This window comes from Miniopterus schreibersii, assembly GCF_964146895.1.
Source record: "Miniopterus schreibersii genome assembly, chromosome: 1".
NCBI classification, from domain to species: Eukaryota; Metazoa; Chordata; class Mammalia; order Chiroptera; family Miniopteridae; genus Miniopterus; species Miniopterus schreibersii.
In genome coordinates, this window is record NC_138101.1 from 3,377,643 (window position 1) to 3,402,409 (window position 24,767).

General features: G+C 55.8%; 1 protein-coding gene across 4 annotated transcripts in view; it reads right to left on the reverse strand.

Moving 5' to 3' along the window:
* Positions 1–24,767, reverse strand: part of STK32B (serine/threonine kinase 32B) — a 616,411-nt gene that overhangs the window by 442,847 nt on the left and 148,797 nt on the right. For 3 of the 4 annotated variants that reach the window (XM_081137973.1, XM_081137971.1, XM_081137974.1), the window contains exons 5-12: positions 19,683–19,720; positions 16,965–17,054; positions 11,847–11,950; positions 10,660–10,776; positions 8,499–8,624; positions 7,244–7,375; positions 5,605–5,669; positions 74–2,083 (exon numbers count right to left, since the gene is read on the reverse strand). In XM_081137973.1, coding sequence (XP_080994099.1) covers positions 1,945–2,083; positions 5,605–5,669; positions 7,244–7,375; positions 8,499–8,624; positions 10,660–10,776; positions 11,847–11,950; positions 16,965–17,054; positions 19,683–19,720 — 811 coding nt within the window. In that variant the 3' untranslated portion in view covers positions 74–1,944. Of the gene's footprint in view, positions 1–73; positions 2,084–5,604; positions 5,670–7,243; positions 7,376–8,498; positions 8,625–10,659; positions 10,777–11,846; positions 11,951–16,964; positions 17,055–19,682; positions 19,721–24,767 lie in introns of those variants that run through there. The other variant, XM_081137972.1, reaches the window with a different exon arrangement.

Consider the following 24,767-nt stretch of genomic DNA (forward strand, 5'->3'; position numbering starts at 1 on the left):
CGAAGATGGTGATGGATTAATAGTAACAATAACGTAACAGCAATAATAATCCGTGATCAAGTTGGGCAGGGCCTTGAAATTCCAAGCGTGGGTTTATTTCCTGGACAAAGAAAACACATCACTGAGCGGGTACCTCCCCCCCATCGTCTCTGTTTCTCATTAAACTTGGGGTCCTAACTCCCAGAGGACGTTGCCCAGCCCCCCAGCCCTGCGTAAGAACAAGGGTGGGCGCAGGAGGGCGTGTCCGAGAGAGTTTGTTCTGCACAGGGGCAGCACGGACTTGAACGGAGCCGGGGCCCCGAGAAACGCTGAACGTTGCGGGGTCACAGCGCAGAGAGAAGCACCGGCCACTCCCTGGAGGGGGCAGGACAGTGCCAGTGCCGACGGGGACAGGGAATGAAAAGTGGGCGGGCCCGGCAGGCTTCCCTGGGCACCACCGTCCAGATGTCGCCCTGGCTCCAAGGGGGAGACAATGGCCATCTAGAGAAATAAAGACATAAAGCCACACCATACGTGAGCACGTCCCTTAGGGAACCCACGCGATGACACCGGCAGCTCCGGGGACTGATTCACGATGTGCTGAGTGGAACTGGAAGCCGGATGGAAAAATAGAAACAACCGAACACTGACCGGGCAGGAAAAGACACTAACATCCCAGGAAGAGGTGACAGGATCCCACACACCAGGCTTGTTTCTACAGAAAACCAGCCAGTGAGGGAAGCAGGACAGTTTCTCCAGACGATGACGACCCTGGTGACCACGTTGGCAGCGAGTGGTGTGTGCCCGATGCTCACACGCAGGGCCCGATTTAACCCCGTCATGACCTGCATGGTGGCTGTTACTCCCGTTTTAAAACGAGGGAACAGACGCTCAGGCGACAACGCGTTTGCCCGAGGAGTTCCCGTCAGCATGGGCAGGGCGGCCCCGGGCACAGGCCGGTGCCAGTCCGAGCTCACTGCTGGCGCTGCAGGCTCTCCAGGCCAAGGCGGGCGCGCCCGAGCAGCCGTGGGGAGCGTGGCCTGCCTGGACCCACTGTCCCCGAGAGCACACGGTCTGTGGTGACCCGGTCCTCGTGTATCAACACGGGGCCGCTCATCAACGGCAGCCAGGGACCCTCTTCAAGACGATCCTGATGAGATGACTTCCCAGGGAACCCTGGAGGGGGCGGGAGTCAGAGTTCTGCTGCCAGCTTGCTTTTGGGGACTCTGAGGACACTCTAGAGGGGTGACGGGTGGTCAGGGACTTGACCTCGTGAATGGGGACCTACACCGGGGTGGGGACCTGCTGAAATTAAAACGGGGTGAGGCAGTCTTCTGTGGATGAGGGAGGTGCGTCCACAGCCCGGAGACCTTGGGGACCGGGCTGGTCTGCAGGCCGTGCCCCCTCAGAGGGTCGGAGGGACGGGCTGGGTGGGAAGGACACCCCAGGCTTGGCGTCCCGGTTGCAGACCGGTGCTTCCACAGAAGGGCAAACACATCAATGTTTATTTTCCTTTGAGCTACATTTTTGAAAGTACCGTCTAAACAGCGAGAATGGGCCGAATCACAAAGTCGTGACGGTCTAATTGCGTGGGGGGATGGGAGTCACGCCCAGCATCACGGTTAGATTGGACACATGTACACAATTTTTTAAATGTCAGATGTCCTGTGTGTCTGCTACCCAGCTGGAGTCTCCCAACAGCCGTGTGATTAGAGGTGGGTGGAGCGCTGGGCCCCTTTGGCAGATGCAGAAAACTGAGGCACAGGAAGGGCAAGGCCTGTCCAAGGTCACACAGGGATCATTCCGGCAGCTGGGACCAGAACCCAGGCTCCCCAGCTCCAAGCCCAGGGCTCTGTCTGCATCCGACGTTGCCAGGGGTGAGACAGGGGTGCCGTGGCACAGAGGGTCTTTTGGTGGGCAGGGCAGAGAGGGGCGCAGCCCTGCTGGGCAGCCACCGGCGGTGGCTTAGCTGCTGCAGCCGCGGGAGCAGGCGTGGCCCAGAACGTTGTTGTTGTGCCCGTCCTGGAGCTTGTCCGGGGCCTGGCTCCCCGCGGGGCCCTCGGGGCCCAGGAGCTGGCAGCTCTGGCCCTGTTGCCTTTGCAGCCTGCAAACAAGCACAGCACAGGCTGAGTTAGGGACACGGGGGCCGGGTGGAGGGACACACCTGGGCGAGCAGAGTGGCAGAGGAGCCTTCGGCCCACACCATCCGCTGGCCCAGGGAAGCTGGACACTTTGGAGCCAGGGGGGCCTGTGGTGAAAGCCCGGCTCGGGCGCACTCAGGTGAGTTAAGTGTACACACAGAGCCTCAGTTTCTCCACCTAAAGGGGGATCAGAGCCTTCTCTCAGCAGGGGGCTCAAGGGCCAGAGAGACCGTGTGTGAATATCCAGCTTGGGGCTGGAAATAACGTCAATGTGGTTCTGCGTCGTCTGAAAAACACGGGGTTTGAGCTGCATGTGCTTCTGACATTAGGATGTTCCATCAGAGCGCAGACCTACGGCCTGATTTAAGTGAAATCTGTGTCCCTGTCACGTGCAGGGCACTGTGGATGGCCCCAGGTGAATACAGCGCAGTCCATGGCCTTGGACGGATCACAACTGTGTGTGTGTGTGTGTGCACGATGCGGGTAGGGTGGCAATGCCTAGTGTTAGCGACAGCACCGGTATTTGAGCGAGTCCTCAGGCAATACCGGCAGCAACGCCGTGTTTTGTGACAGTGAGCCTGGGGGCTGCTGCCTCCTGCCTGTGTCCCCCTGCAGGAGGAGGGCCAGGCGCAGTCCCTCCCCCCGGGGCTGGCAGCTCCCTGGCAGAGCGACCGGGAAGGTGGTCAGGGCGCAATGCCCTCCTAGCGGTGGGGGCACCTGGACCCGGAGGGCAGGGCTGAAGCCCAGGTGAGAGGCAGGTGGGTGGGTGGGGCCGGGGGGAGGAGGGAGGAGGTGCTCGAACCCCTAGACAAGGCCGCAGGCGCCTAAGAATCTTCCCTCCAGCTCCCCCTCCGCCTCCCCTCCATCCTGAGACTCGGGCACCTCCAGAGAGGAAATCATGTCAAAACCAGGGAAATACTAAAATGCCAACGAAACCTATGAAAGCGAGAGGGAAATACTTCCAAAGTAGGACACCGCTGTCGGCTCACAACTGTGACACGGTGCAATTCTCTGGGGCTCTCGTAAGATAAAAATGAATCCCTCTAAGGTTTTCTTTCAAATGCCCCAAAGCTGGGATTTTGTGTTTAAAAATAGCACACATGCCCAAGTGTGGTTATATTGAGCACAGCGTTGCTATCTCTAGACTCCTGTCCTCCCGTTTTAACACAAAATATAACTGAGAAAAGCTGCTCAAAAAGAGTGGAGCACAGTGATCGGGAACCCCGGGGAGGGAGGGGTGGATTCTGAAATCTCATGTGGATCAGGGAAGGCTTCCTGCAGGAGGCAGCACTAGAGCTGGACTGTAGTGGTTGGTATGGGACGGGGGGAGCCGGAGGGAGGAGCAAAAGGAGGACTGAAGTGAAGGGAAACCCGGGGGTAAGGCAGCGTCTACCAGTCCTCGCTGGGCCCCCTTTGGGAGGAGCACTAGCTGTTTCAAGTCTCCCTTCTGTGGGGCGTCACATGCAGAATTCGGTGGGGTGGCCGTGAGCACTGAAGGCCTGGAGCAGTGCCTAAATGAGGCATGGGTCACGCCCCTGCACCTTACCGCCAGGCTCAGCGGGAGCCTCGGGGGCAGAATAAGAAGGGAGGACCCTGCCCCCTGCCCCTGCCACCCACCCACCCACCTGCAGCCTACAGAGCCGGGGTTCTAATCTGGTTCCGGAGGCTCCGAAGACTGCGCTCCGCCTGCTCCATCAGCTCTCCCTCCCCCCCCCGCCATTCACCACCCATCACCCCCCCCACCCACACATACATCTTCCCACCCACCGCTTCTGTCCACCTACCCATCTCTCCATCCATTTACTTACCCATCTGCCCGCTCATTCCCCCCTTCCACCCATCCACCCACCCATCCACTCCCACGTCGACCCACCTGTTCTATCCCACCCGCGGCTCCACCTGCCCACCCTCACTCACCTGCCTGGCCACCCCTCACCCACAGACCCACTTCCCGTACACACAACCAGCCGTCTAACCCCCCCCGAAGGATCCACCCACCCCTCATCCATCAGGTTATCCATCTACTCACCCAGCTACTCACCCATTTCATCTGTTCACTACCTGCCCACCCACCGATCCACCCTACGCCCTCTTTTTACCTGTCCACCCACACATCCATCTCCTACCCATCCAATCACCCACCCAGTTCTGTACGTCCGTCCATCTACCCTCAACCGCACCTGTCCATCCCACCTCCTTTCCTATCTATTCACCTGTCCGCCCTCCATACACCCACATGTCCACAGTCACCCGTCCATCTATCCCATTCATTCACCACCCACCCGTATCCTGGCATATCCACCCACCCACCACCCTGTCCAGCTGCTCATCCATTCCTTCACCCATCCATCTGTCCATTCATCTTATCTACCCACTATCCACCCATCCATGTATCCCCCCATATCCCTGCTTACCCAGCCACCCACCCACCCACCCATCTATGTATCCGTCCACCACCCTTTTGCCCATCCATTCATCCGCCTACTCTCACATTTCCATTCATTACTGCTACCCACCCTCCACCCATCTACCCATCCATTCCCCTATGCTTCCACTCATCCTTTCCACCAGCACCATCTGTGTGCCAGGCTCTGTGTGCCAGGCACTGTGGGCCATTAAGGGCCCGGGTTAGAGACAGGCTGTTTCCATCCCTGGGCTGCCACTTACTAGCCATGCGACTTGGGGAAGCTGGACTCCAACCCAGGGGCTGCCTATTGCCAACACCCCTGCTCTTTCCCCTGAATCCTATGCCACTTAGTCTGGAGCTAGAGAAAGGAGAGCATGGGATGACTTCTCCACGCTCTGAAGGAATTAACATTGCTCACATAGGAATCCACAAACCGAGACAGAGACATGACACCATCATGGTGGCCCGAGAACTCACCTATGTGGCAAGAAACGTGGGTGGGCCCAGGCCTGGCCCTTTGCTTCCTTCGCTGAGCGGCCCCTGTGAGGGCAACTCTTCGGCCAGCTCAGACCCCAGCTGAGCCCCTCCCAACTCAGCGTCATCCCATCTCCTGCCAGCCCGAGAAGCTGGGGTCCAGCACAGCCCACACCCATTAAATCATAATAGTAACCGTTTTTACTACGCCAGGCACTATAGCAACAACCTCATTTAATCTGGTAACAACCACAGGGCAAGGCCGTGAGCTCCACTTGCCAAGGCCAGAAACGAGGCCAGAAAGGTAGGCACCTTGCTCAGGTCGCCAGCAGTGGCCGCAGCGGCAGTGCCAGGACTCGGCCCCAGGCAGTTTCCCTCCAGACCTCAGGCCCTTCACCACCTGCCATCCTGCCTGTCGGGGCCACCTCCCTGGGCCGGCTCCGCCTGCTTCCCCGTTTCCCACAGAGACGCTAAGGCCCAGAAAGGGGAGCGAGCGCCTTGCTCAGCCTCGCGGGGTCAGCGGCTGCTCCCCCCCAGGGTCACGGCTGGCTTCCCGGAGCCCCGTGGTTTGCAGGGGCTCTGCCCGGGGGGCCGGTGACTTACTTCTCTCTGTTGAATATGATGAATTCCTTCCGCACGGTCTCCAAGCACTGCTGCAGGTGTCCATTCTGGCAAAGACACGGACAGGTGACTGTGAGTGACGGACAAAGACCGTGACGAGCAGGGATTGACCTAAACGGGACCGGTCACAGGGCCTGAGCCGCTAAGTGGCGGGAGCAGCCCTGACTGCGTGGGCGGCTGTGCCAGGGAGCCAGGCAGATGAAGATGTTTTTCTCAACCTGAAGCCACTAAATCCCACGTGAAAGCCACGTTAGGGTGGATTATGGGTGGAAAAGCCTGGGCTTGGCTTCCTGATCACGTGAATGTCCGTCAGGCCTAATTTAGCAGGGGGGTGGGGAGAAAGGGAAGGCCGCCATCCTGCCAGCTGCTTGCTCCCGTCAAGAACAGGTGTCAAGAGCCACCTGTCTCGCCGACGCTCTGTATCCGCACAGCTGGGCAGCGCCCACCCCACTGTGCCCTCAGAAACACACTCAGGAGGCTCTGGGGATGGGGTCTGGGGCCACCCTACTTTTAGGATCCACAAAGATGTTTTAATTTCCTTAAAAATAAGCAGAAAAGAAATGAACTTCTAGCACTGAAGGTAATATTCACCTTCATACCATTGCAATCATAAAATATAATTTTTAAAATACTTTTTTGGAAGAAGGGGCGGTTGTGGGTTGGATTCTGTCCCTTCCTCCAAAACATATGGTGAAGTCTTACCCTCTCAACGGGTGAATGTGACCTTATTTGGACACAGAGCTGTTGCAGCTGTAACTAGTTAAGATGAGGTCATACTGGAGCAGGGTGGGCCCTCAATTCAATGACAGGTGTCCTTCAAATAAGGCCACGTGAAGACACAGAGCCACGGAGAGGAAAACGCCACGTGACGATGGAGGCAGAGACAAAGTGATGCAGTCAAGACAGCTGGCCAAGCCCAGTCGGTGTGGCTCAGTGGCTGAGCGCTGACCCATGCACCAGGAGGTCATGGTTCCATTCTCGGTCAGGGCACATGCCCGGGTTGCGGGCTCAATCCCCTGTGGGGGGCTATGCAGGAAGCAGCCATCAAGGTTGATGTTTCTCTCTCACATCTCCCCTTCTCCTTTCCTCTCTCTCTAAAATCAATGAAAACAGATTTTTAAAAAAAAGACTGTAGCCACCCCTAGAGGCCAGCACAGGCCAGGGAGGACCCTTTTTGAAGCCTTTGGAGAGAGCCTGGCTCAGCTAATGCATTGATTTTGAATTTCTGGCCTCCAAAATTGTAAGAGAGTAAATTTCACTTATTTTAAGCCATTGAGGTTGTGACACTTTACGGCAGCCTAGCGAGCCCAGGGCCCCACAAATGTCACAGTGCAGCCCCGGATGTCTCCAGAGCATGGAGCTTTTCAAAGGGCGCTCAGGAGACTCAGCAAGGCGCCCACGTCACCCAGCACCGAACTCGCGCCTGGAGGCTTGCGGTGGGGCAGTCACAGCTTTGTGCAGTGAAAGACCACGTGCTGGACGGAGGCGCCTCATTTACGGCCAGCGAAGGTGTCTGGATGGTGAACGACATGCCTCCCTCTGTCTCAAAGGCAGCCTGGCCCAGCTGCATCCCCGGGAGTCCAGGGCCCCGGCCCCCGAGGCCCGCCCGCACGGCGCTCACCAGAGGACAGCTGTCCTTCGTGCCGTCCCTGGACCTGTTCTTCGCCAGCCTCTTCTTTTTTTTGTGAAGGGGCTTGGATTCGAGGATCATCTCTTCAAGTTCAAATGTGGGATCACAATTCAGTCTCCCTTTCTGGAAGGAAAACATGGTTTCTCTTGGTTCGGCCCATCACTGAATTTTATTTTCACTCATTCATTCAATCTCTCATTCATTCATTCAACAGGGAACAGCGACCTACTGCTGGGTGATGCATCGGTTGTGTATTTTTCTTCTGACGATGCAAAGCAACACATTCCCATTGCACGCACCCTTCATTTATCTCCACGACCCTGACCCCCACCCCGGGCAGCCCCACCGTCAACATCCGACACTCCCCAGTCCTGGGGGACAGAGTCTGCAGAGGGTGCTGTGGACACCGGGCTGGCGGGAGGGCAGCGAGGAGAAGGCGGGCTCGGAGGGCAGGGCCAGACCCCCCAGGACACTGCCCCAGGCTGGGGGGGCGGGGACCCGGTGTGCTCGCTGGGAGGGACCTGAAGAACTAGTGTCCCCAGGCTCTGCTGCCTGAGCAGCGCGTCCAGAACACAGATGAGGCTGTGGGAGGATCTGCCCTCAGGAAGGTGCCCGAGTGTCATAACCAGGGTTTGTGGGGGGAGCTTGAAGCCTTGGATCCTTGTAGACGCCGATTTGTGGGAACATTTGCATCCAAAGGAGCGACAGTCTTTAAAATAATCTAACACAACATACACTCCGGGGAGACTGGGTCCCACCTGCCGGCCTAGAGGCCTCAGCAAGTCTTTCTGCTCTTTTGCTTTTGAGCTTGTGGGTGTGAGTGTGTGTGTCAGTGTGAGTGTGAATGTGAGTGTGCGAGTGTTGGTGTTAGTGTGTGAATGTGTCTGTTAGTGTGAGTTAGTGTGTGACTGAGTGTGAATGTGTGTGTGACTGTGTGTGTATGCGTATGTGTGTGCACGTGAATGTGTAAGTGTGTGTGTGTGTGTGTATGAATGAGTGTGTGTGTGTCCACGGGTGGGAGGCCTGCTGAGCCAGAGTATCCACCTCCACTCAGACAGCAGGTGGCGACAGGTACCAGCGAGGCGGCGACCTGGCACTCGTGCTGAGTCTCAGTGAACCGAGACCCTTTGCTGCTCAGCAGCCGTGGGCAGCGGTGGGCCCTCTGGCCAGCATCAGGGACCCTCCTTCACACCAAGGCGGGGGACCTGCAGAGGGGTGGCATGCCATCAGACAGGACCCCACTCACATTGGGCACAAAGCTGGGCGCCAGCGTCTTCTCGAACACCGCGTCCCAGTTCATGTCGGCCAAGCAGGGTGAGCTCTGAATGTCGCTGAGGCTGGACAGGCGGCTCTCGGGGTCCTTGGTCAGGAGCTGGGGACACAGGGCAAATGTGCCTGCCTGAGCTGTGTGCCACCAAGGTTAGCGGGTTCCTAGGGTGCGGTCTTGGGGAAATAGAGGGGCCTCTGCTCTTCACGCTCCAGCCATGCTGTGTCCTGTCTGGGACGCTGTCGCTGGACCTACGCTCATCTTTACAGCAAGGAGGGACTGAGAGGTCAGGCTGCTTCCACAGGTCACCCAGCAAGGGACTCTGGGCAGAGACTACCTTTGCGGCCACTGTGCCCCCTCACGGACTGTGACCCTATGACACCCTGGCTCTCCCTGGTGTCTGCAGAGGCTTCCAATTAAAAATAAAAGGAACCAGCTGCCCTGTCTCAGGACTTTCAGCTTGATAATGGGACATGCCAAGTGTCATAAAGTTTCACCGGACAGTGTGAGGCGACTTCTGTGACCAGGTGCATTGACCCCATTTGTCGTCAAGGGGACAATTTTCAGCTTCCCAAAGAGATTTCTGCTAACAGGGCGATGCAATGTAAGAGCAGCCACAGGCTACCACCCTGCAAACGGGGCTCTCAGCCTGTCAAACACTCTGCCCATCTGATGCAGAGAGCACCTGGCCTAAAAACGTAAGGACAGGAGTCCTAGCCCTGGGACGGCCACTCCAACATGAGTGGCCTCGGGTAAGCTGCCCTGTGTTCCTCCAGAAGAGCGATGGTCACGCTCCACATCCAGCTCATGACTGGGTGAGACCCTAGGGGGACTAGGAAGGACCGGCACGTGCTAAGGGCAGGTCAGCACCCAGCTGCCCACAGATGGGGGCCGGGAGTCAGAGCCCCTGACAGTCTGTTCCTGTCTGTCACTGCAGAAATCTCCCCGTGCCCAGGGGATGGGCTAGAGTCACCACGTGAGGGATGCCTGGCAGGGCCGCATCTGCTGGTCATGGTGGCCTCTTTTTAGGGGATGCCCCCCAAAAGGGGTGCCCATTTAAACAGAGACCCCACCTCATTGCTGTACAGGGGGCTCAAGGTTTGGGTGGCAGTTGTCTGACTCACTGGGTGAGTGGGTGGGGAGGGCACTGGCAGGTGGGAGGGGCTTCCAGCGATCCAGTGACCAGTGGGCTACGTGCCACTGACTCCTAAAAACCAGGTAGTGACTCTCATCTAACGCAAGTCAGCTAACAGTGCGTCATTCGAGGGGGCCGGGGGAGCCTGGGGGAGGCTGGTGGGGGTAGGGAGCAAGCGCTGGGCTCAGCGGTCAGAAGGCTTGGATAAAACCCTGCCTCTGCCCCTTGGCAGCCCTGTGGCACTGATGGAAGTGTTCTACACTCCTGAGCCTCAGTTTTCGCATCTCTACTATGGGATAATGCCACTCCTCAGGGTACACCACCACAGGGCTTGAAGGGGTGAACTGAGAAGACCCAGCTCATAGCCCAGGACATACACCCTCAACCAGTGCCGGCACAGGACAACCGATGCCGTCAGCATCGTTCCACTCTGGAGGCTTTGAGGACTCCAAGTGACCAAAGCGGACAGCCAGCCTCAGAGGGAGGGCACGGGGACCTACTGCCCCGGAGAAGTCATCAAAACACAGACAGCTGGGCTCACCCCCAGGGCTCGACGACTCTGAGAACCTGACTTTCCAATGAGCTCCCAGGAGGTGCTGACCCTGCTGGTCCCTGGGCCACACTTTGGGAACCGCGGCCTCATTCTAATAACAACAGTTCCCGAATAAAGTCAGGAGGTGCCGGACTTCTTAAAGCTCACCGAGTTAAGGACACTTTGCAGAAACATTTTGAAGAGCCACCTGCAGTAAGTATCTCTGTGTATTAGGAGCTTGTGGTGGTGAGAAAGCCGGGCTCTGCTGTCACAGCCGGGACTCTGAGCCCCGCTCCTCCCGCCAGCAGCTCTGGGATCCCGAATGCAAGATGCTGGGCCCGCGTGGGAGGCCGGGGAGAGCCCCGCTCGCTTTACATCCACTGTCGCTCCATCATCTCCTTCCTTAACACGCCGGGAGGCCTGTGCGCGCACTGTGACCTCAGCTCCGGCCAGGCAGGCTGCGGCCGCCTTACCTTCCTGAGCAGGGCGACCGTCCCCTTGCCCCATGTGGAGGAGTAGTGCACGCGCTCCGCCTTGAACATGCCGAGGATCTCATCCACGGGCGTGGCCGAGTGGATCTCGTAGGGCCTCTGCAAAGGACAGCGGGCAGGATCAGAGGGAGCCAAGGCGAGACCTCATGGTGGGTTACAACTGTGTAATTACCAGGGACGGTTCACTCTCCTTCAGGGAGCGGGGGTGTCCTCTGTCGCAGCAGAGCAGGTGGCCTGGACCCATGTGCCCACAGTGACCAGGCCTGTGGGGCAGGTGGGTGCTCCTTTAAGGCCACAGGAGGTTAAGGGTCTTGACAAGGTCACAGAGCTGGTAAGTGGCAGAGAGAGGCAGGAGCCATAGCCAACCACCTAACCCAGAGTCCCTGCTCTAGGCTCAGGATGGGGGGTTAGGAGGGTGGCCTGGAGAAGTCGGCTCTGGGCACCTCCACTGGGCACCTCAGTCCCAGCCCCCACCTCTCCCTGCCCTGGCTGCACCTGCCTGCGAGGGCACACGGCTGGAATTGCCAAGGTCTGGGTCTGGGTGCGCTGAGAGATGGGGGAGGCGTGTTGTTCTCACCTGCGACCCTCTCCCCCCACATCGAGGAGGCATAACCCTCTCCTCTCCCAGTCTGACAGAGCGTTAAACCTCCTGACTGTTTCGGAACATCGCACGGCCAGCCGCCTGTGTCTAAGGACCTCTCGAAGCTTGGGAAGGCCCTCCCGACGGTGACCCTGGGGGAGCAGCTTAGACAGTACCTGAGCACCTGCTCCCCCCCTCCAAAGAACAAACAGACAAGCAGAAAGAGTGGAAGACACATGGCCCGCACCCCAAAAGGACTTCAAACCAAGCTGGAAGGTGAGGCAGGCATGTCACACTGGGTGGAAAGAGGCAGCATTTGAAATCACCAGGTCAAGGTGCTTCCCAAATCTGAGCTGCCACTGATGAGCTGCTGACCTCGGCGCGATCCTCCCCTTGAGGGGTGGACCAGAAGCTTGCTAAGGCTCAGGGACCTCAGAGCTGACACCCAGGCCTCTGACTCCTCACACGGTGCTCCTTCCTGCCACCCTGTGCCTCCCAGGAGAAGGACGTGCCTCCTCCCAAGCCTGGGACCACCTGAACCCCCCACTTCCACGGCCCCCCATGTCCACTGCACAGGCGTAGGTCTTACCCAGCCCCGGAGCAGCTCGTAGGCCGTGACGCCCAGGGACCACCAGTCAACAGGGTACGAGTACCCGGGACCGCCGTCCACGTAGGCTTGGAACACTTCTGGGGCTGCCAAAGATAGGACAAAGAAAGTGTCACCACGTGTCTGTTTACACCCACCGCCCCTTTGAGAGGGGACATGGGGAGAGGAACCGTAGGCCTGCACTCCATCCGCTATGCCACATGCTTCTTGCCCTCCACAAGCCTGGAGCTGGCCCGAGAAAAGCGGCGGGCATCCCAGGACACAGTGCGGGGACCACCGGGCAGAATGTAAGTGGGAGCCACGTGTGCGGTGGAGCCGGCTGCTCTGGGGTCAGGGACAGGCCCCCGGAGCAGGCGCATTTGGTGGAACGTGAATCACATCAGCATGAGGAAGGGGGTGTGGGGGGTGCAAGTGTGAGCTGAGATGAAGAAACAAAACCCCAAGGGGCTGAGAACTTAGTAGACGTCACCCTGCTTCTGGCACCAACACTGGGCCAGGCATCCTGACCACCAGGGACGTTCAGAGCCCTCGGTGCCGCCGCCTATCTCAGGAACGAGTCTATTTTAGCACATGTGGGACCGAACATGAAATGCCCGGCGTCCGTAAGTCTGCAGGCAGGGGGGAGAAGGGGGTTGCCAGGGGCGGGGGGAGGGGAGCAACTGTCTAGTGGGTGTCCCTATGGGGTGGTGACATGCTCTGGAACTAAACAGTGGTAGAGGTTACGACAATGTGGATGCGCTAATGCCGCAGAAACGTTTGCTTTAAGATGCTCAATTTCACCTCAATCTGAAAGGAGTGAAGGACGGGAGGGGCCCACGTGTGGCGGATTCTTACACTCCAGGGGACTGCAGTTGTCCCGGGGTCCCCGGCCCCGCCACTCTCCGGGATGCTGAGTGGTGGGTTCATCTCACTGCCTCACCCCACCTCGAGGTCAGGAGTGCACCCTAAGGTCTAATCGCTCAGTTGGGCTTCCAGGAAAATTCTGTGAAATGTGCATCATCTCTAGCAAATTAATTCACAACATTGTTCCATTTTACAGCTGTCGGAGCAGCCAGAACCTGTCCCGGGGAACCAGGACATGCTGTGATTAAAGACATCTTCACTCCGTTTCCAGACTGGCATTCAGACAGCGTGGGAAGGTGTGCGGGCGAGGCAGACGAGGGAGGACACAGGCGCCCGCATCTGGGCCCCACATGGAGGCCGGACACGAATCGGCCCAGCGGCCAAATTCCAGCTGCCCTCTAGCAAGACTCTCCATTTACTTGGTGCTTTAGAACATTCCTTCCCCCTTGGGTTTTCCTTTCATCTGCACAACGGCCCCCAGGGCCATGTCATCATCTGACACCGTTTTCAGGGGGGTTCAGAGAGGGAGGGCATGAGAAGGAAGTCACACAGCTGGGAAGGGCAAAGCTGAGGTGTGTCTTATGCACTGGCTCAACCCATCTGAAATAAGGTTTGTATCAACATTTTTTTTCTTTCTTTTGAAATTTTAAAAGATTTTATGCCCAGCTGGGTGTGACTCAGGGGTTGAGCGTAGACCTAGGATCCAGGAGATCGTAGTTCAATTCCCGGTCAGGGCACATGCCCGGGTTGTGGGCTCAGTCCCCGGTGGGGGCCTGCAGGAGGCAGCCGATCAATGGTGACTCTCTCATCACTGGTGTTTCTATCTCTTTCCCTCTCCCTTCCTCTCTCTGAGATCAATAAAGATATATAAAAAAATAAAAAATAAAATAAAAATAAAAGATTTTTCATTGATTTTTAGAGAGAGAGGAAGGGAGTGGGAGAAAAAGATACATCGATGTGAGAGAGAAACATCAGATGGCTGCCTCCTGCACGCCCCTACCCGGGATGGAGCCCACAACCAGGGCATGCGCCCTGACTGGGAATCGAACCGGCGACCTTTTGGTGCACGGGATGAAGCCCAACCAAAGCCATACCTGCCAGGGCAGTTGGATGATTTTTTAAAAAACATGTTTTTATTTATTTTAGAGAGAGGAAGGGAGAGGAAGAGGGCGAGAGAAACATCACAGATGGGAGAGTCATTGATTGGCTGCCTGCTGCACGCCCCCTACTGGAGATCGAGCCTGAACCCCAGGAAGTCAGAACTCATTCGTAGGGTGATGGAGGCCAGAGGGGAGAGCCTTCTCTTATGTGATCGCTCTCTCCTTGGCCCCCTCTGGACATGGTGACTCCAACTTCTCCCCACCCCTCCAGCCTGGTCTCCTGGGCCTCAGGGTCAGTGCTCTTCCTCCCACGTCCTCCCCTAGGGCTTCATATCTCAGCACTGAAACCCCTCAATCCACTGGTCCCGTCCACATCACTCTCCATTTGCCCCAGGAGCGCCTGACTATGTTGAGGTTCCCACAGACACCTCAGATTCAAACCTGTCACTCTCACCACCCCATACACCTGCTGCTCCTACCCAGAGGACAGCACCGTAACCCTCTGCATGGCCCGGACACCTGTGAGGTGGCCTTCACACCTCCTGCCCCCACTCTCCTGCCCATCTGATCTCTCTGGAATCCTAAGTCAGTGATCTCCTTAGACAGATCTGACCCAGCTCTGGATCCTTCTGGAAAGGACTTCAAAAAGATCATCAACAGCGAAAGCCTTGCTGGGCTCCCAAAGGGATCATCTGAAGAGAGGGGACACCCTGGTGTGTGCACCTCTCGCATTCACCCTGGCCTGGGTCTGACATCACCACCCATGTCGACCTGCGCAAGTCACCCAACCTCTCTTGGCCTTTTCCTCAGCTCTGCGGCAGGACTAAATAATTGTGCCACTTGCTGTCTGTGAGGATGAAATAAGCACTTAGCTCAATGCCTGGCACCTAGTAAATACTAAAAAGTAATATTTTTGTCACTATTTATTGCCAAACTTCATTTATTTAACATATGTAATAAGTTAAAGATGAAGGGCCCAGCAGCGGATTCTGGGGAGGTGGTAACACAGTTTTCGAATCTCCACAAATCCACATATAAAAACTGACAGAGCAGATAAACAGCTAACCCAAGAACCATGGGCAACATTTACTGCAAAACTAAGTTGTCCCCACAAACCCAAGATACAAGTGGGTAGGAACAAACCAGCAACAGTGTGAGCCTCCATGGTGAGGATTTCTACACAGGGGGAGACACAGGGAAGAAGCAGGATAGCATATGACAAACCAGAGGACAGAGAACCCCAAAATAGCCTGCAGGCCCCCAAATTCCCAGCCACTGGGAAGCATAGCGGCCACTCTGAAAGCAGAGGCTAAGACCAAGAGGAGCTTGTCCAGCCTGACGTCAGGGGAGGGTAAGGGCCCCGACACGTCCTGTAGGAGCTGGAGCCGTCTGAGCCACCAAATCCCTCCAATCAGCGCAGCCAGAGCCCCTTCGAGGAAAGAGCCCAAGGAGACACTGGTGGGACTGTAATCCAACTGAGAAGCACAGGGCCCCGCAGACCAAAAACAGAGCAGATCCAGGTACAAGTGAGCAAGTGGAACCGAGCCCGGAAATCCCAGCTAGCAAGCTGCCCTGGGTTTTGACTTCACCAAAACCACAGAAGAGAGAAGTCTATTAAGTTAGAAAAGCTACCCTAAACCACACCATCGTCTAAAAGTTCAGGAAAACAAATTTTACATCAAATAGAGCAACAGGAAAGTATCCAAGTCAACTTATCACATGACAAAGGGGAATGAAGAGCAGAAGAGCTCTGTACAATGAAAGCACACCTGAGAGATGTACCAAAAAAAAAAAAAAGATCAGACCTGTAACCTACTATTTAAAGAGTTAAACAACACTGTGTGGATTGGTTTACTACTGGTTCCCCAGTGAATCAGGACATCTGGTATCCATGCCTGTGCAGTCCCTTCCCACAGGGTCCTGGTTTTAGTCACGTGACTTGCTCTGGCCAACTGGACCTTGGGAAATGTGAGGTAAGCAGAGATTGATAAGCATGTGGGAACTGGGTTCTCCTTTTTAAAAAGGAATATATCTTACTGATTTCATAGAGAAGAAAGGAGAGGGAGAGAGAGATAGAAACATCAATGATGAGAGAGTCATTGATGGGCTGCGAGCCTGTGACCCGGGCATGTGCCCTGACCAGGAATCAAACTGCGATCTCCTGGATCCTAGGCCGACGCTCAACCACTGAGCCACGCACGGCCAGGCGGGTTCTCTTTCTTGAGCCTACTGTCAGCATGTGCACAAGCTCACACCGGTCCCCTTGATGACGGAAGACCACACACAGAGAGAGGCCCCTTCATCTCAGCTGTCCTCACTGAACCCAGCCCCCAGCTGACCCACTGGCTGAATGAATGAGGCCAGCCAAAGCCAGCAGAAAAACCATGCAGCTAAATGGCAGAACTGTGAGAAATAACATCATTATTGTGCTAAGCTACTAAGTTTTGACCTGGTTTGTTACTCAGCAGTCAGCAACTAATACAGACATCAAGAATTAAGAACAAAGACATTATTAAAATTACACCAGACATAAAACAACATATGTTAGAATTGAAAAACTCAGCCATCAAGCAAGAGGACTTAGGAAAAAAAATCAGAAATAAAGGGAAATTATTTCAGTAATAAATACTTCACTAGAAAGCACACAAAGTAATGTTTCTAGATAATGCTATAAAATAAAGAGAAATAAAAATGAGAGAAAAAAATAAATGAAGAGATAAGATTTGAAAATGGCAAAGAAGATCCAACTTTCAGATAATAGGTGTCCCCGAAGAAAACTAAAGGAAACAGGATGCTTGCTAAAAATCATACTTCCATCAAAAGTCATTAAGAAAAACCAACCCAAATGCCTAAGCATAGAGACCAACCAACGCCAAGGTTATATTCCAGCAACACCACTGGACCTGAATTGAAAAGAAGGGTTTTCTTGTTTGCTTTCCCCTAAGCCTGAGCTAGCCTTCCTGGCTGGGTAGGAGTTCCCGAGAAGACACAGGAGGGGAAGGCGTCTCTGGCAGGGGAAGGCAGCTTGAGTAAAGCCCAAAGGTCTCAGAGAGCATCGCATACCGGAAACTGCTGGGGGTGGGGGCGAGGCAGGAGAGAATGCTGAGGCCTCGGCCACTGGGCAGATCACACCCCAAAGGGGTCCTGGGACACTCACCCATGTACGGCTTGGTCCCAGCCATGGAAGAAGCCTTCTCTGCTCCCTTCACGACGGTCGCGATGTTGAAGTCTGTGATGTGAACGTGTCCTGGAGACGGAGAGGGAGAGGCCCCGGTTAGCGAGAGCTGCAGGTGGCTGCGTGACTCCTGGCGTGATCGGAAGCTGTGGTCTGCAGGTGCCGTGCGGGAAGAAACTGTGACAGCATCTGCTTACGTTTGTATTTTATCTGATACTCTGAAAACGTCTTTATTTTGGCAGCGTTATTCATAGTAGCCAAGATATGGAAACAACCTAAGTGTTTGTCAACAGACAGATGGATAAAAAAAGGGGTTGGTATGTATACCCAGCGGAGTATTATTCAGCCACGGGAAAGAAGGGTATCCTGCCATTTGCCACAACAAGGGGGGACTGCAGGATATCACTCACACGTGGAGTCTAAAAAAATACCAAACTCATAGAAACAGAGTAGAAAGAGGTTGCCAGGGGCTGGGGGTGGGGAAATGGGGAGAGGGTGGTAAAGGGCACAAACTCCCAGCTATGAGATGAGTAAGGTCTGAAGATCTAGTGGAGACATGCAGACTGTTGTATAATGGACATTTGCTAAGAGTGGGACTTGTTTATATATCTATTTTATGTGCAAGTTTTATAGTACAATTTTTTTGGTGGTTCATGCGTATTACCTATAAATAAACAAATCTATTTATATTGAGGAAGGGCATGGTAAAACAAATTTATAGATTATACGTTTAGAGGCACTGACCCAGAGAGTGCAAGCTCCTGGTAAATAAAAGGCAGGTCCGCCCAGACTCCCTGTCTCAGGAAAACTGCGTGATCATGGCTGGGGCAGGCGCGCAGAGAGGACACTCTTGGTCTCCTGGCTCTGCTGTGGTCAGCGGGGGCCTCAGGACTGTACCTGACGAATTTAGTGGGGGGGGACTGGGGGGTTGACACCCCCTTCCAATCAGCCTAATGGGATATGGATAGGCTGGGAGCTCCTACAAATAGGTTTCCAAGAAACCCGAGAGGGAAGGGACCCCAAACCTCAGAGCAGAATCAAAGTGCCTGTTCGGGGAGATAACATCCAGCCTCGGGGATCAGAAAGCCAGGCAGACCCGGGGAGCGGGGCAGCTTCCGTGAAAGCCGTGGATTTTGTGTAAGCAGCAGATTCTCAGCATTATTAATACTTAATTAATGCGTTTATTTCATTGTAAACACAGCCAACCAACTCGTTCTCTGAGAAAACACTCAATGAGATTGTTCATCAAACTCTTTAAGGAGCGACACAGTTACCTGTTTTGCAAGCTGTTTAGCGATGCCACTAACAAAAGGTGAAGGGGACGGAATGGACAGCATGGGGACCGTAGGTAATGATACTGTTTTGTTTATTGGAAATTTGCTAAGGGAGTGAATCTTAAATGTCCTCGCCACACACAATTAAAAGGTAAGTGTGTGAGGTGACAGACGTGTTAGTGAACACGACTGCGGTGATCATTCCACAGTGCACATGCACATTAAACCATCGTGTTGTGCACCGTAACATATCACGCTCTACAACCTAAACAGATACAAGTTTTAATTCCCAATCATAACTCAATAAAGCTGGAGAGAAAAAAGGCAACAATGACTATGGAAAAAATAAAGATGCTGACAGGCGTCTCTGGTCACAAATCAGGGAAAGGCGGACTCTCCTAGGGGAGGGGAGTTGGGTTTTCTGAGAATTCCCCGCACTGCCTGCGAAGGACTCACTGGGCACGAAAGGGCAGGGTAGAATAAGCCATTCACCCCTTAGTATAAGATAGCATATTCAGCACTGTGTCCCAACGCCTAGCAGAGACGCTTGATGAAACAGGAGCTTGGAGAAGAGGGGGGCGGGTCCGGAGGCCCTCGGCGTGTGTGGGATCCTGCACAGTGGACGGTCAGCTCAGCCAGCTGTGCTCCGCTGGGCTGTGCCCTAGGCCCCTGGTCCTAGCTCAGCTGGGCTTCACCTCCTCAGTCTGACCCAGAACGCAGGGGCCTGAGCTCCCCAGAGCAGGTCAGGGTTGGCCTTTGCTTCTTACCAAGCCCCCTGGAGATTCCCACAGACTAAGGTGGACAGCCACCGACACGGAGCCTGACGCCCCAGGCGTGGTCCGTGGACCGGCAGAGGCGGCCCCACCCGGGAGCTGTGAGGGACGCAGAGTCCCCTCCCCACTCAGACTCACTCACTCCGTCCAATGAGACGGCCAGGCCCCGGGCGCACACGAAAGCTCCAGGAGTCTGGGTGAAGGAGGGCTTAGTGATTATTGATTATTGATTTCTGGCTCGCCAGCCACACACCAGCCCATCTGGTCCCCATGATGGTCTGGGAGATGGGCACCGCCTTCCCTGTCTGACAGATGGCACTGAGGCTCAGAGAGGCGAGTCCCTGTCCTGAAGCCACAGGGTGACACGTGGAGGCGCAAGGGCAGAAACCGCAGGGCTTCCCTATCTCATGCTCACTTCCGCCCAGGCCGCCTCACACCGAGACGTCAATCGGCAGCCACAGCCTCCAGACGCGAAAGCTTCAAATACATTCACCTTAGCAGGACACTGACCAGAAATTTAGCCAGATGTTCATCCACCAGGATGGAAGCCAAACAAAAGCCTGCTAACCTCTGGAAAAAATCAACTCAGCGGGGCCCCCACCTTCCCAAGCCTCAGACCCCACTTTCCTAGGAAGCACCCGCAGCGGGCTTACCATGTTCGTCCAGCAGGATGTTGTCCGGCTTGATGTCTCTGCAACAGAAAAAAGAGAAGCTGAAGACACGATTCCCAGAGCCACTAACAGCGCACGACAGACGGGACAGTAGGGGACAGGCGCCCGACAGCACCGAGTGCGTGTCCCCCCGCCCCGCTCGAGGCCGAGGTCTGAGCAGGGGGGTGACTGCTGCGATCACAGGGTGCCTGTGTTCCGGCTTCCTTTCTTCCCTGGAACTGCAAGGAGATTGCGTGAATATTTTTTTCTGGAATATTCTTAACAACGCCTGGCTTCTCCTCTCCCCGCAGTGACTGCTCGCGGAGCTCGTGGTCTCCGCCAGCAGGCGCAGACACTTCCCTTCCCGATGTAATTCAGCCGCCCACCTCGCCAGGGACAGACATCCAGGTGTCACTGTCTCCACTCTGTGGACTCGGGAACGGAGGAGGGTCGGGAACGGGTCCCAGTCGGACACGGGCCAAGCCAGCCCTCAGCCAGTTAGTGCACAGTCTGTGGGTGAGAAGGGCTTTTGCATCTTTAAAAGGTTGTTAAAACAAAACAAAACACAAGCAGCAGAAACGAAAAGCAATGTACAAGAGAGACGAATGTGGCCCTAAAGGCCTAAAATATTTAATATCTGGCCCTTTTGGGAGAAAGTTGGCTGATGCCGTTTCTTTTAATATTTTTCTCCCCACTGATTTTTTGAGAGAGTGGAAGGGAGGGGGTAAGGGGAAGAGACACAGAGAGAAACAGCGACGTGAAAGACACATCGACTGGGATGCCCTTGATCAAGAAGTGAAGCCTCGACCCTCCAGGGCGCAGCCTGGTGCTCTAACCACTGAGCCACGTCGGCCAGGGTGCGGATGCCTTTTTAGGGCCACACAGTGGACCCCATGCAGAAAATCTGAGCTGGGCAGCTTCTGGAAAGTTCTGCCTTACATCACCACAGCAAGAGAGGCTCCCAAGTCCAAGTCGTGCTTGTTAGGGGCAGGGGCTTTGCTTCGTCACCTCTGCCCCCCTGGTGCCCAGCCTGGTGCCTGTCACTAGTAGACACCGTCAAAGGAAAACCAGACTGGACAGCAGTTAACTCGGAAAAGACACCTGTACTCAGGACCGATGGGGGGAAAGAGCCCGGCCAGTGTGGCTCAGTGGTTGAGCGTCGACCCATGAAGCAGGAGGTCACTGTTTGATTCCCGGTCGGGGCACATGCCCGGGTTGTGGGCCCGAAACCCAGCAGGGGGTGTGCAGGAGGCAGCCGATCAATGACCCTCTCATCATTGATGTTTCTATCTCTCTCCCTCTCCCTTCCTTTCTCTGAAATCAATAAAAACATATTTTAAAAAAAAGAAATAGTAAGAAAGAGATGTCAGTGTAGAACAAGCTCAGTCCCACGTACAACACGCACAAGTGGGGATTTACAGCCACAGAGCAGGCCAGGGTCAGGGGATGGAAAATTACTGCAAAGGAAACGCTGGGGGTGAGGGGTGAGGGGTGAGGGGACACTGGCTAAGCCACCCGCCAGGACTCCAGCTGAAGGCAGGCCCGGGTGACAGGCACCACCTGGCTGAGGGGCCCGGTCGGGTGTGGAGGGGGCTGGACTCCGGCCAAAGGGCCGATGAGGTCCTCGCCGAGCCTGGGCGATGCCGAGGCCGACACGGAAGCCCAAGTCCAGGCCTGGCTGCAGCAGCACCGGCGGGACCTGGGTAGGGTTTGACAGAGGAGAGACTGTCAACACCCAGGGGCCACGCGCGAGGAATGGACAGTGTGGGAGCCGCACAGCCTCCCAGGGGCTCGGCCGACACGCACGCACTTGCAAGGCCGTGTTCAACGCCCGCTCCGGAACCGCGAGCCCCACGCACTCCTTGAAGTAAATGTTGGGTCTTCTGGGACCAGTGGCAGCTTTCTTCCAAATAAAAGCGGGAGCTCCTGGCTTATCAAATAGGAATTCTACCCGAAAACACAGGGCCGCTGTCTGTAATAACACGGGGGATGCTGATGGCCCCGGGATGAAAGGCACACTCAGCCCACGCATTTCCATTTCCGTTTCCACTGTGACTGGGGCCTAGGAAGATCGACAGGCATTGCGTCAATGGGCCCCACGGCCGAGTTCACAGAACACCCCCGGTGGGCCTAGAGGCTGGTTCATCCTGGAGCCCCCGTGGGGAGGGTGCACCTGAGAGCTCAGGAAATTACAGCAAAGGCGGGAGGCTCAGGGGCGAGCCCCTGCGGGTGAAATCAGCGAACACTGGCTGCTGCCCAGGGTCCCCCAGCAGGGTCCCCGAGAAGTGGGGAGAAAGAGAGCACTTGTCGAAACCGGACGCACAGCCGCAGTGTTAAAGCGCATCCGTGAGATGACCTTGTTTGGGGCGTGGGGGTGGCCGAGGGCGTCGCCGTGGCTGGGGAGCGTGAACCCCGGCCCCTCTTCCCCTCGCCCTCCTGCGTCCTGTTCACTGTCCTTTCTCCCTTCTCCCCTCACTCCTTCCCCTTCTTCTTCCTTCTATGAACATTCCTCAGATGCCTCTTCCAGGCAGGTCTGGGCAGACAGCTCGGGACACAGGCCCTCCCCTCCCGAAGCTCAGAATCGGTGGGAGAGGGAGACACGCAGGCTGGGTGCCACCTGGCGAAGTGGCTCGGCTGCTACGGGTGCAGGGCAGACAGGGCACCACAAGGGCAGCTGGAGAAGGAATGGTCTGGGCTGCACTTGGACCTGTAGGGGCCAAGGTGTCAGAGCCAATAAAAGGTGAGCGGAGGCAAACCTCCGGAGAGCTGACCTGGTTAGTGGGGTGCAGAGCGTCCCTCCAGAATTCAGGTCTACCCAGGACCTCAGAATGGGACCTTATTTGGAAACAGGGCTTTTGCAGGTGGGATTAGTGAAGGATCTCAAGATGAAATTGTCCTGGGTTTAGGGTGGGCCCTGAATCCAATGACCAGCGTCTTTATAAGAGGATAGAGACAGAGATTTGGACACATAGACACAAAGGAGAGAAGGTGGCCTTGTGAAGACAGACACAGGGACTGGAGTGATGTGGCCACAAGCCAAGGAGAACCAGGCGCCACTGGGAGCAGGGAGGACTCTCCCCAGAGCTGCGGAGCACGGCCCGGCTAACGCTTAATTTTTATCTTCTGGCCAGAACTGTGAGATAATAAATTTGTGTTGTTTTAAGCCACCCAGTTTGTGGCAATTTGCTGCGGTGACCACAGGAAGTTAACACGCCCGCCAGATCCGAGGGAGAGCTGATGGAGGAGGCCGGCGAGTCTCGAGTGGCAGCCAGAGTCCCCCACCGACTACAGCAGGCCCCACCCACACCCATATCTCAAAGTCCCCTGTGCACAGTCTCTCACATTACGAGGACCGGATGAGCGCGGGTGTGAGCGGCTGGTAATCCAGGCCCCACGGCTCCCAGGAAAGAGGTTCTCTGGCTCCGGAGCCAACTGCCTGGGTCCCCACCCAGCGCCTGCTGCCGGCGGGAGCCCTGCCTGCTCTTCAGTCTCTGTGTGTGGATTAAATTTCTGATAAGCACACAAGTTCCCTCTGTGTTGGCTCTCAGCACGGCAGGGGGAATAAATGACTCTCACGCTTTTATCAGGGTCCCTTTGGTGGTCACCGGGGCAGAGCAGCGAAGAAGACAGACCCAGCTTTCCTGCCAGGAGGGGAGACAGGCCAAAAAGCAAGCGAATAAATGACGTGATCGTGAGTTGGAACAAGTGCTTCGAGGGTCTGGAAAAGAGACCACCGGGTGGTCCTGCTTCAGTAGGTGGTCAGGGAAGAGCTTTCGGAAGGTGTGATGTTAGGATGACGTCTGAAGGACGGGACTGGCTCAGGCCTGCACAGCCCTGGGAGCAAGCTCTCGTTCTGCAGATGAGGCAATAGAAGGCGGAGCAGGAAGATGATCTGACCTGAGGGAGCATGACCAGGGCAACCAGTGTCATCTCCATTCCACAGTGACATTATCTAAGGCTCTATCTCAGCAGACTGGAGCGAGGGACCCTCCTTTGCTGGCCTTGAAGATGCCAACTGTCATGTGTGAACAGGCCACGTGGCAGGTACCACAGGTGCCTCTGGGACCCTGGTCCTGCAGCACAGGGATGGGATCCTGCCAGCGAGCACACAAGGGGGGGAGATCCAGGAGGGACGCAGCCCAGTGGGCACCTGGATTGCAGCTCTGTGGCACCCTGGGCAGAGGAGCCAGCTCACCTGTGCCCAGACTCCTGTCCCCTGAAAACTAGGAGAAAATCCATGCGAGTTGTTCTGAGCTGCTAAGCTAGTGGTTACTTGTTACACAGCGATAGGAAACTCATACACTAGCTAATGTACCCTATTCCTGCTCATCTGGGAACAGCAGCCCCTCTCTGACTGTTGCCTGGAGCCGGCAATGAGATGCTACTCATACAAGGCCTAGCACAGCTCCCGGGGGGCGAGAAGTGCCAAAATAAAGGAGGGAGTGCGGGGAACTCTCACAGTTCTTTACAGGGGCTGGGGAGGACTCAGGGGCGGATTCTTGACCTTTTAGCAAAATGAACTGAATCTTTCATGGGAGACTCACCAGCAGACTCCTGCAAAGCCATCTGAGGCGACAGAGAGCCCAAGTGCCCTGGGATTTAATAAGAACAGCGTTTTATGGCGAAGTGTGCTCCCAGGGCCCTGAGGCTGGCTGGTTTCAGGGCCATTTCCTCTGTTCTGTTTTTCACATCGATCGTATCTCAGCCCCGGTGCGTCATCGCCCTGCAAAGGGCTCAAGCGTTCAGAGAGGGCGCTGGAAGCCGGGAGCGGGAGGGGAAGGCCGTGGCGGGTTTTCTGAGGACAGGCCCATTATTTTAGAGCCGGGCGAAACGATACTTTGATGGAAAGGATGCATCTGAGGCTATAAAACCCGGCTCTTGCTCCTGAATGATTGCCCAGCCCCGGAATAAAACAAAGCACGAAATGTCAGCTCAGCTGTTTTAAAAACCAGCACAGATAGGGCTCTGACTCCAACTGCCACGAGGACCGCGAGGACGTTTCTGCATGTGTCCCCCCTTCGCAGGGGTTTCTGAGTGACCTGTGCTGACAACCTCACGCAGCAATGAGGGCAGATAACCGGTGGAGAA